Genomic DNA, 12,636 nt, shown 5'->3' with positions numbered 1-12,636 from the left:
AGCATGAACTTGGAACAGTTACTAAGAAAGGCCAAGGAAGAAAATACAAAGGCATTGCAGAACATAAAGGAAACAAAAATAGTGACCACAGAGGATCTAAATTCAACCTTAACAATGAGGAAATCAAAATAGTTAAATATTTCCCATACCTTGGATCAAGCATTGATCAGAAAGGAGACTGTAGTCAAGAAATAAGAAGAAGGCTAGGAATGGGAAGGGCAATGATGAAAGAAGTGGACAGGATTCTAAAGATATAAAACTGAGCAGTAAAGTCAGAATCATCCAATCCATTGTATTCCCTATCACCATGTATGAATGCGAGAGCTGGACAGTGAAAAAAGTAGATAAAAAGAAAATCAGCTCTGTTGAGATGTAATGCTGGAGAATACCATGGACAGCCAAAAAGACAAACAAATGGATCCTTGAACAGATCAAGCCTGAAGTCTCCCTAGAAGCCAAGATGATTAAATTGAGGCTGTTGTACTTTGGTCACATCATGAGAAGACATGACTCATTAGAAAAGACAGGTCTTATCCACAGGGTTGCCATGAGTTGAGGTCAATTCATAGGCAGCTAACAACAACAATTTTCAACTCTTCCTGTGTTTCCTTCTAACCCTGGAATTTTTCCTATTACAGGCTAACCTCATCCCTGCTGCTATTGTGTACTTTGGATCTGAGAAGCACAACGGTGAGTAGCTAACTTCTCTGGTTTCTTTTCAGAAGAGTTTTCATAGCCGCTGTACAAGCATCAAAAGAAGCAATGTCCCTGGTGTCAATCCTAGTGTCTAAGACAGCTAGCCCTAGATCTACTTATTTGGAATAAATTAGCAGACAGTTGATGGCCTAGGAATTTTAGATTATGCCATGAAATTCTATTCTTTCAACTTGACATACAGACAGTTGATATACAACCAGTTTAAAATGACTATAAGGAATATAGCTGCTGTAGTTTAAGATGAAATAAGTGGAAATATTACTTCTGTTCATCAACAGCTCCATTTAAAAGATAGGCTTGATGACACACACGCATACACAAAATATTCCAACTTGCTTGGTAAGAACAGTTGAAAAGATTTGGTGAAGAGCTGTGCCTCCCATGGGAAAGGCTTTAATTCTTGGTTATTGTTTGTATCCGTCCACCCATCCATCTCTTACTTTATTTATATCCTGCCTTTCTCCCAGGCTGTTCAAAATGCAGAAAATAGAATTAAAAATATGTAGTTAAAAACATACAAAATTAAGCTTAAAATTAAAACCATATTAAATAACAACAAAATTAAAACCAATTAAAATCTTACTTTCAAATATATTAAAAACAATGCAGAACCATAGAAGTCCTATTTGTTAAAGTTTCCAAAGGCTTATTAGAAAAGAAAGGTCTTAACCCACCACCAAAAGAACAACAAAGAAGGAGCCTTCCTAACTACCATAGGGCGTTCCAAAATGTAGAAGCAGACACAGAGGTCTTCTCCCATGTTTCCATCAGCTGTACCTGTGAGGAAGGTGAGATAGAGAGAAATGCTTCCCCGCAGATCTTAAAGCTCAGGCAGGCTTATATGGGAAGATACAGTCCTTCAGATGGCTTGGACCTGAGCTGTGTAGGGTTTTATAAGTCAAAACCAGCACTTTCAGTTGTGTCTGGAAAAAAACTGGCAGCCAATGGAGCCATGTCTGGAGTTAAATCTGAGAGATAAAATCTCTCAGATAAGGGCCAACTTAGACACCGATATTAGTACAGGAACGACAAGAGAGGCGTCCGGCGACTCCATTCATGAGGGAATTTTGGATCAGTTTCAGTCTACGAGTACCGATGACGTAGACAAGTTGCTTGGTGATCAAGAGGGCAGTTGCTAACCAACTCCAAGCAGTCTTGGATGAAATCGATTATCTTGAGCCATTTCAAACTGGCCTCAGGTCAGGATACGGAGTGGAGACTGCCATGGTTGCGTTGGTCATTGATCACCGTCTGGGCATTGACAGGGAAAGTGTGGTGCTCTTGGACCTCTCAGTGGCCTTCAGTACCATTGACCATGGTATCCTTCTGGAATGCCTGAGAGGGTTAGGAATCGGGGACTCTGCTTTCCAGTGGCTCCATTCCTACCTCTTGGGTAGGTTCCAGATGGTGATCCTGGGAGGCAGTTGCTCTTGTAAAAGAGAGCTAACATCTGGCATGCCTCAGGGTGCCATTCTGTCTCCCATTCTGTTTAACATTTACATGAAGCCACTGGGTGAGATCATCCGGAGACATGGGGCAGGGTGTTATTAGTATACCGATGACACCCAAACTTGGTTCTCTATGTCTCAGACTGCTTCAGTGACCAAGGATGGCACCTCCCACCTGAATGACTATCTGAGGTCAGTAACTGGATGAGGGAAAATAGACTTGACCTGAATCCAAACAAAACGCATGTACTTGCTATAGGTAGCCCTACTCCGGGCACGGAGATATGTTCACCAGTCCTGGACAGGGTCACGCTTCCCCTAAAGAACTGTGTTCGCATCTTTGAGGTGCTCCTGGACTCGTCACTCCAGCTGACATCTCAGATAGATGTGACGGCCAGGAGTGCCTATTATCAGCTTCGGCTGATACACCAGCTGCGACCCTACCTGGAATTGGGGGACCTAGAAACAGTGGTATATGCACTGGTAAACTCTCGTCTTGATTTCTGCAACGCGCTCTATATGGGGCTACCCTTGTGTCACATTCAGAAGCTTCAACTGGTCCAAAATATGGCAGCCAGATTGATGGTAGGAAAATCTAGATTCGACTGCATTACACCACTTTTGAAATCTTTACATTGGTTGCCTGTTAGCTTCCGGGCACAGTACAAGGTGTTGGTTATTACCTATAAAGCCCTACATGGCTTGAGTCCAGTTTACTTGAGAGAATGCCTCTTCCCATATAATCCTTCCTGCACACTCAGGTCCTCTGGGAAGAACCTGCTGCAGCCAAACAAAACTAGATTGATGGCGACTTCCCAGAGGATCTTTTCAGCTGCCGCTCCAAAAATTTGGAATGACCTGCCATATTACATTTCCTGACGCTTTCAAAAAGGCGATAAAAACAGATCTCTTCCAGTGGGCCTTTCCAGACTGACCTCCTAATACAATAGAACTATTTACCCGCCCAAACTAGTTCTCCCGCCCCAATACTGCTACTGCGACTTAATTTGTATTTAATTAATTGTTACAGTGGATATATGTTTTTGTTGTTTTAATTTTATATGTGAAGGAGGGAGGGTTGGGGGAATAAAGGGAATGTTTTTGTTATTTACTTACATATTTGTATTTGGTTTGCTGTTACCGCCTTGATCCTCAATAAGGGAGCGTCAGGATACAAATAAATATTATTATTTATTATTATTATGTTAGCTAACATAAGTAAGACTCTTAGTGTTGAAAAATAGGTTGATATCTTTTTAACTGGATCAGATACAGCTGGTACAAGATTACAGAAGCTTTTGCACTAAGTTTTTTATTTAAAATTCAGGGTTGTTTTTTTAAGTAGAAAAAGTACCCTTACTGTTCATATCTAGTTGTTTGAGACCAAACAATTATATAACAGACATTAATAAAACTCATACAGATACTTACAATTGCTTCCAGCCACAATTCACTTTCAGGCTGAGGACAAGTGTTTGTGTGATACATACTGTTACAGTTAACTGCAACAGCCAGTCAAACCACCATAGCTGAGGAGGCTTTATTTGTCTACAGGGGAGATCAGAGTAGAATTGTGCTGCATGTTGAAGATAAAATCTAACAGTATTGAATGGTGCAGTTTATTAGAAAATGGCCAACAGTATAAAATCCTCAAGCGAAATGATAAGAAAATTGTATACATGCAGGGTGAGACTCCATCTCTGTTTGTCTGGCAGGTCTGTTTTTGTTAGTGTTATAATCTTCACTCTGCCAGTACACAAAGTGGGCTCTGGATGAACTGTTGTGGGTTTTAAAGCCTATAGTATCAGAAGTTTAGATAATTCTTTCACATCTTAGGAAAAATGGTCTGCAAGGGATTAATCTTGCTTGAAGAGTCATTGGTTTCATAAAAAGAACAGAGGTGACTTTGGAGGCTTCATTGTTTTGAAGCACTTTGTTATAGGTATCCTATGAGGATAATTGTTAGTTTATTTATCAAACATGAACTCTTGTGTGTTTATAGATTATTTTCTGAGACTGGATCTGCTGGAATCTGCAGTGTCCCCTTCTGAAGCTGACATTCTAGTAGCCAGGTAAGCAGACATAATTCTTTTTGAAGTTACGGAGGAGATTGTCTTCCATGGTGAAGAATCTGCTGGCAGTTGCCAAATCTTGCTTGCACATTTGAAGCTTTGTATATCCTAACTGAATGATGAAGGCCAACCATAAGGCCCAGTCTCATAGGAATTGAAAAGTATTTTGTTCATATCAAACCCATAGTTCTTTAGCTTTAGCAATGAAACTCAAAATATGATGCAGTGGGGTGTATCATCCTGACATAAAGATCTACATATTTACAGTATCTTTTTCCCCAGGCGCTTGTCTAAATCAAGACAAGATCACAACCTGTACTTAATTCCCCACCCGAGCCACATGAAGCCGGTGAGAAAGTAGTACCAAGGCACTCAGAGACAGCAACAGTGCTTGAAGCTCCCCAACTGTGATGACCACTTAAATTCCCACCACCATGGCCCGTTACAGACGGGCCTGAAAATACGGACTAGGTCCATATTAGGGTTAGAATGGGGCGTCACTTCCTGACGCCCTCAACCCTAGTACAGACCCAGTCTGTACAAAATGGTGGCGGCCGTTCCACACGGCCGCTGCTATTACGATGTCATGACGGCGTGGATGTGACGTCTTTGCGCTGTGCGAGGGCGCCTAGAGCGCCCTTTCCACGGTGCAAGAAGGAGCTCCAAAACGGAGCTCCTTCTGGGGTTTGCGTCGCTGGGCGCAGCCTTTACATGGCTGCGCCCAGCGACGCAAAGGAGAAAGGGGCCAAGCGGCCCCTTTCTCCTCCCCCTGCCATCGCTGGGTGTCCTTGGGGCTTGAAGCCCCAAGGACACCCCTTTCCAGGCCGTGGGGAAGCGGCCTTTTGCCGCTTCCCCGCGGCCTGCAAAGCGGCGGATCGGGGCCTCAGAGGCTGCTGGTCTGGCAGCTGAGGCCCCGATACAGCGGGGAAAGGAGCAAGTGCAGGCTGCCCCAAACAGGTGGTCTGTAACCTGCCTAAGTTTCTTTGAAGACAGCACTCTGGGCCTTTTTATCCCACTGCTGTCATATAAATGTCATGAGCACTTGTATTTTTAACCCCAAAGTATGTTTGAATTTGTAGTAGCATAGTAAGTATTCAAGTGTCAAACAAGCCTCTATTTGAAAGAGAAATAAAACTTTATTTACCAGAAGGTTTAAACAATATTTTGCTTATTGAGATGGTATATATATATTTGTTATTTTCAGATATTGTTTATTTTTAGTTTTATTCAGTTACAGATTTAGTTAACTTCCCAACACTCTGTCCTGCAATTCACAAACTTATATCCAGGACCCTCACACTGTCTTTATCTTTAGGTTCCTTCCCTAAACCTACCACAGCCACCAAGACTACCGATATCCCACAGGATATTATACTTTTACACATATTACACATTCTTATACTGGTCAAAGACCGAATAAACTATATTACATTACATTACACTACAGCATCTCCCTTTCCCAGAGTTCTGTATGTGTCCTGAGTACCTTCCTTCTGCACTCTAAGTATAAATGTCCCTCTCTGGACATAGCAGAAACTTCTTGGTCTGAAACCAAATCCCTATCTCTTTAATAAAACTCTTTCACTTAGAGTTTTACACAAGAACTAAATCTTTCCTTTCTGGACTACAGCCCTAAGAGTCCTTCCCTGGAACCCCTCCAAAATCTGTGCCTTTCTGGCCACAGCAAGACCCTGTCTATCTTTCCCTTTCAGCAACCGCCCTATTTATCTTCTCCAGCCTTCACTCTGATTGGCTGGCACCAGATCTCTTCCTATTGGTTGTTACTATGCTGGCCCATCTCTGTCAGCATCTCATTGGATGATGTTTTATGTTTTTAATGTAAAACCTATAGATCTTTAGCTTTTGCAGTGAAGCTCAAAATATGAAGCAGTGAGATAGACCAGTACAAATATCTGCATATTTATCTTTTCCCCAGCCGCTTGTCTAAAACAGTAGTAGCTCAGGCTGTTGCACCAAGTTCACAAGCTGTACATCATTCCCCACCTGAGCCTAATGAAGCCGGTGAGAATATATTACCAAGGCACTCAGAGACAGCAACAGTGCTTGAAGCTCCCCAGCCACAAGCAAGGAGGCCCCCATCTGGAAAAGTGCCAAAGTGGCTGAAGCTGCCAGGTACCCTCTTATGCCACTTACTGTTAACAGTGCCTTTCCTAGGAATGAAGGAACCTGTGTGATGCTCTGCACATGGGTTTATGGCTCAAGCACAATTCTGCACAGGGACAGAGGAGCCCTGGTGGCGCAGTGGTTAAATGCCTGTATTGCAGCCACTTACTCAAAAACCATAAGGTTGCGAGTTCAAGACCAGAAAAAGGGCTCAAGCTCGACTCAGGCTTGCATCCTTTCGAGGAGGTCGCTAAAAATGAGTACCCAGATTGTTGCGGGCAAATTAGCTTACAGTTGTAAACCGCTTAGACACTGCTTAGGCGGTATGAATAATAATAATAATAATAATAATAATAATAATAATTTGTTTTATTTATATACCGCTATTCCAAAGATCATAGCAGTGAACAGCAAGTAAGCTAATTAGCAAGTAAGCTAATTTGCCCCCAACAGTCTGGGTACTCATTTTAGCGACCTCGGAAGGATGCAAGCCTGAGTCGAGCTTGGGCCCTTTTGCTGGTCTTGAGCTCGCAACCTTGTGGTTTTGAGTGAATGGCTGCAGTACAGGCATTTAACCACTGCGCCACCAGGGCTCCTATGAAGCGGTATGAAGCGGTATATAAATGAAGTTTGTTTGTTAATATAAAACCAGTTGGGATCAAGGAAGAATTGTGTTCCTGAAAGGTACTGGGGGATGCTTTCTGAATTCCTTTCTACAGGGAAACTCGTTGGTGGAAAGGGAATACTTCCACCACAGCATTACTATTCTTTTTCTTCCAAGTGGAGTTTGCTTTCACACAATATCTGAATATAAAGACTTGAAGTGAGAAAGAATTTCCCCCCCAACAGATTTGCCCACTGGCTTTTTGCTATCCTTTGCACTTTGCTATCCCTTTTTCCTTTCTGACTGCCAATTTCTGGAAGTATATTTACAATGGTCTCCTCTTGAAATGTGGGTTCTTTCTGGATTATTTTTGCTCTGTAGTGCCCTACAATGTTTGACTATCTGAATTTGTTTGAGAGTACATACTTTTGAAAAGCAAAGATGATTACCAAAGCTGTGACTGTGGTAATAATTTAACTTCTTTTTAATGTATTTTTTTTCTCTGTTTTTAATTGTACTGTTTTTTAAATGTTATGAAGCCCCTCGTGAGTTCCAATTCTGGGAAAAGAGCAGGATACAAATATAATAATAATTATTGTTGTTTTCTGTTTGTATTTCAGGTGGGAAGAGATGAAGGGTGTGTGATACCTGTCTTCAGAGCAATCCCTTGTGTGGCTGAGAGGCCACATGTTCAGTTGCCTCATTTCCTTTGTGAACTGTATAGAACAATATGCCAAAAAAGCCAACTGTTTTTTCAGAATAAAATTGCAGTGCATCATTTCCTCTTGCCAATTCTGCTGTATTGGGAATGGACAAAAAAAGCTTTGTCTGAACAATTATACTCTGGCTATAAATTTGGGCAGTGCAATAAAGCAACAACCCCCCAGCTTTCCTATAGTTTCAGAATATGTGAAGTGAGCAAGCTGATTTTTCTCCCCAAAAATCTTCAAGGGCTGCATAGGCTACACCCTCCCTCTCCCCCCCCCCCAAAAAAAATCCACCTATCTACCTTTTGGGGTATGCAGATACGCGAAGTCTTAGCATCCACACACATAGAGTTGAAGCACTTAGGCAGAAACGCCCAGCAGATGGTCTCTGGGAAGAGTGACTCCAAGCTGCACAGGAAAAATCTTCTCACACAGACTGCTACTTCAACTTGGAGAAAAAAATAGCAGGACAGCAAGATTCACTCAATGAGGGTTTAATCTTTGTTACAAACTATTTACAAAGATATACAGAGTATCAGGCATCTCTGTCTTGATTACTCAGTGCTATACAGACTAACAAAGTGCTTCAACAACCAACCAAGCAATGGACATTTTGTCACTCTTCCTTTTATAGGTGGTCCTCTGGGAGTCATGTGACAGCCATGATTTGCACTATTGAAACCTGGCTGGTTTCATCCTTTGTGCATGTTTCATCAGATTACCCATGATGTACAGCTGGCAGGCTTCATCCACTGTGCATTTTGCATCAGACTACCCATGATGCACAGCTTACCAAATGCTGACTCATGCAGCTGCCACTTGAACTGTAGAGACCCATTCTCCTTTGTTCCATTTCTTCCTAGTGGCCACATCCATGTCATTTTCTAGACCAGAAATAACTAGAAATCTGATTTTGAAATATCAAATGATGTGGGGAACCCTGCAACCTTTTCAAAAGTTCAGTTGCAATTCTTGTAGGCGTCTTTTTGTTTTGTGCCAATAAAAGGGCAGTCCAGGGAGTCTGGAGGGTCAAAGTCAGTAAAAATAGTCTTTGGATTGTCGCATATGGCTCTAGGGCCACACTTACTCAGAGGCTGTGCAGACCGCCCCTAAGGCTTCCAGCTGCATCAGATCAGGACCGTGGCTTTAAGGTGCTCCTCTGGTGCTGTGCCGTGTGGACACTGCACCATGACACCATGAGGAGTGGCACACGCCATCACATCACTCTGGGGGCAGAGTCAGGGCGTGCCATGCCCTGACTCCACCCACAGGCCAGCCTTTATGGCCAGTGTGCTCAGCCCCCTATGCCTTTATTTTAGCCACCCATGGCTGTGAAATGTAGGCAGATGAACACCTGCATCCAGTATGAGTCACTGCCATTCCATATCAGGCCTTAACACTCCATTTTCCATATCCTGGATTTCAAAATACTATCTAGTTTTTATGTACTGCTGATTGATTTGAATATAGAACACTTAGAATCTGTCAATACTCTGTGAGGTTCCCGTTTAGCTTTTCCAGTGTTTGTGGTAATAGAATCACATGTCTCTACTTTATTGCTCTAGACAGTCTCAGCCAAAACCATGTCTTCTCAAAGTTTTCATTATGTTTAACATTTTAAAATGCTCAACAGAAGTAAGTGGTATACACTTACCGAAGTTTATTAATATGGACTTCTCATTGAAGATGTAGACAGGAAGGCAGTATACTGTGGGAAAGACCATCTTTTGAGGTTCCAATCCAAAGTGAGATTCCACTGAAATAACAGCCCACCATCTATTATATACAGTGCTTTGTAGTGCTCCCCCCCCTCCGATTCTTGCCATTTGTCACAGTGTGAACAGCCATTTTATACTACATTTTGATTTGCACACTGGTTTATTTTTGCTTTATTTAAATCTGGAGCAGATTTTTTTTAACTGCCTGGATTGTTCATTTCAGATCAGTGAGGGGGGGGGTATTCATAATATGAACTCATTTTTTTATTCTACCTGTATCTTTTTCCTGGGCTTTCCTATACTCCTTTAGACTTTAAAGGTCACATCAACATAGTTACTCCAACACCTATCAATCACCATCAGTGATTGCTGGTGACAATTGGGTGATAGCCACTGCTACTATTCCTTGTCACTAAGGTGGCTCCCTTTAGCCCCGATCTCTGACAGTAATGTCCACAAAAAGTGGCAGCTGCAGCCACCTGTGTTCCCAGACTTGGCTCAGGAGGTGAGGGATAGCTATATCAAACCAACCACTACTTAGCTGCAGTTTCAAAGGGCTCTAGTTCCTTTTCCCTGAGAGAGTCCAGCAATCCCACATGCTGACAACTGGTTTGCCAGAAGAGTAGCAAGCTTTCTTATATCAACAAAGTCATTCCTTCATTCCAGAACCAGCTCATGGGTCAAATTTTCAGTGTGGAAGGGAGAAACATAGACTGCAAGTAGGCCAGGACTGTGGCAATATCTAATAGTTTTCAGACCAATGAAAACATTTATTATATAAAAAGCATTACTAAACAAGAAAAATATGGGTTCCTAATTGAGGACATCATTATTCCAGTGTGTATCAAAAACAACCCATCTGCGCAGCAATTAATCTCAATTGATATTTCCATTTGGAGTTGTATCAATATACTTTGTATGCTTACTTCAGCTCCCTAAGTGCTTTCCCTAACTAGGCACTGGATATTTGGATTTTATAGCAACACAAGTTTTCAGCAATCCTTGTGTACATGTGTATTTTTGCCAATGGTACTGCAAACAGACCAGGTTGCAGGTTAAACCAGGTTTTTGTTATTGTTAAAATGATGTTTTTCTCAGGACTGACTAATCAAGGGAAGTTCCCATAACATAATGCACTGAAGTATCACCCCTTGCATGTTGGGGTTTTTTTTTTTAATATATGGTGCCTAATTCAGGTAAGATACTGGATATGTGTATACATTTTACTTGTATTTCAAAAGAGGCAATGGTCTAATAAAATCAAATTTTAGGCTTATTTTATAAAATTACCTCAAATAGATATCCATCTTCACTTTAGAATATTTAAAACAGTATTTGATAGCAGTCATGTACTCTTTCCGCTTCTTTTTCTTTTGCTCAGTTAGAATCTCAGTTTATTGTTCCCTTCGAGTTTCTGTGCCAGGAAATGTCAAACCTGTAAATATTTATAGAAAAAGAAATGCTGCCCCCCAATTTGGCAAATGCTTCTGCTTTGGTTCATCTTGTGCTGGTCCAAGAATTCCATCTCGCCTCATGTCACTAGAGCCTTGTTTTCATTTGTGCCTCGATGCCACTGCACACATTCCATTAGAAGTAAGGTACATCTGCTGGCTGATCACCCAACTGTTAAATGATGTAGCACTGTCTTTTGGATGCATGCAGTCTGCTCTAAACTGAGACATGCATTTGGAGAGAGAGCTCAGACTTGCTCTCTACTAAATACAGAACAATACTGAAGCTTTTGAATTCAAACCACAGTGCTTGTTTCTGTTTTTAAGAGCCTGATTCGCTACCAATACTTAGAGAACATCCATGGGTGCATTTGAACATGATAAATGTACAGCATTCCTAACTAGTGTTGCCTTCAAGTTCTACAGGCAAGAGGAGAGGAAATTAACCCTTAGTAATGAATTGCCATTTGTTAATTAAAGACCCAGCTATAGCGCTGAAAGGCCCTGGGGTCTTTGACACACTCTCACAATAAGCAAAAGAAGGGGCATCAGTCTGCTTTAGAAGAAAACTGGCAATTCTTGATTTGGCTACACCTTTATTTTGTGACTGAGCCAAGATGATCAAACACTTACATGGTATAATTAGCATTTATCTAATGTGAAACCACATTGATGGGTGCTGACTGTACAAGTTTTCCATAAGTGTACATAACTTGGCAATGTGTTAAAAGCTGAGGGGTTCGAAGAAGCCTTTCAGTCAGTCTCCCTCTGAACCATGCATTCCTCCCTCCACCCACTGTTCGGGTTCTCTATCAGTTCAGAGTAACCTGCTTTCTATTCAGTGGCCCTGACATGGCCCATTTCCCTCCTGCCCCCACTTTTTCTAACAAAGAAAACAAAGCATTGTACCATCTGAATGAACTTCAAAGTGACTGGATGGGGCACCAAGGGTTCCTGGCACTTGTCATTGTCTCCCAGACTGGCCAACATTTCCCTTCAGGTCTAATTACTTCCAAATGCTTCCAGCCGCTTTGAAGAAAATTGGAAGGGGTGGGGGGAGGGTAAAGGTAGGGGGGGAAGGCTTCTGAGCATAGGAAGCAGAAAGCAGTTAAAACAGGAAAAGAACAGATATTTAATGTCATCCCAAACTGCGCCACCAAGGAAGAAGAATGTAGAAGACAACAGGAGATAGAGACTGGTACTTTGCTTGTAGTTGCTTTACACACATTGCTGCCATCTGCATGACTGCCAGAGAAGATAAAGTGAAAACGGGTTCCAGGCTGTGGTACAACAGTGCTGATTCTAGTCTTGCTGTAAACTGGAAGAATGTAGTCTGCATAGATCATCAGTAGTCCCTATTTCTGTCTAGGAGGTTGGCAGGCATTTTATTTCAGTGTTCTAGGCTGGAGGTTTGTAATTGTTTCCTTTGGGATAGTTAATGTTGAAACCAAACGTGCTTTCTGGGGGTTTGTCCCCCTGTGATCAGCACTTTGTATCTTTATATTGTGAGATCAGTCATATAACTGAGGAGCCGGCATTCTAGCTGAATTGTTAAAACAGAACATACACACACACTCTACTATTAGGCTGGATTAGGCACATAAGCACATGGATTTCACCAACTGAAAGGGGCATGTGTGTGTTCTTTAAAAACACAGAATATTGTTTTATTGCTGCATTTTTTATTACAAGTGGTGGAGGGAAGCAGCAAAGAGCTCGTGCCTTTGAGATAGAAGCTCCATAATATAAAGGCCAAATTTCACTCTTATTTCTGGGTTTCATCCATAAAGTTCCT

At 41.8% G+C, this 12,636-nt stretch overlaps 1 protein-coding gene across 2 annotated transcripts in view; it reads left to right on the top strand.

The window, feature by feature from the left end:
* Nucleotides 1-7,745, top strand: part of LOC149322259 (tether containing UBX domain for GLUT4-like) — a 130,753-nt gene extending 123,008 nt beyond the window's left edge. For both annotated transcript variants that reach the window (XM_089538108.1, XM_089538117.1), the window contains 4 exons: nt 639-690; nt 4,168-4,237; nt 6,174-6,370; nt 7,586-7,745. In XM_089538108.1, the coding sequence (XP_089394234.1) occupies nt 639-690; nt 4,168-4,237; nt 6,174-6,370; nt 7,586-7,599 (333 nt within the window). In that variant the 3' untranslated portion in view covers nt 7,600-7,745. The remainder of the gene's footprint in view (nt 1-638; nt 691-4,167; nt 4,238-6,173; nt 6,371-7,585) is intronic.
* Nucleotides 7,746-12,636: the final 4,891 nt, after the last annotated feature.

This window comes from Sceloporus occidentalis, unplaced genomic scaffold (assembly GCF_023333645.1).
Source record: "Sceloporus occidentalis isolate IW3139 unplaced genomic scaffold, rSceOcc1.0.p SCAF_1, whole genome shotgun sequence".
In the NCBI taxonomy this organism is placed as follows: domain Eukaryota; kingdom Metazoa; phylum Chordata; class Lepidosauria; order Squamata; family Phrynosomatidae; genus Sceloporus; species Sceloporus occidentalis.
Note: the sequence above shows the minus strand (reverse complement) of the source record. Positions and strands in the feature narration are given on the sequence as shown.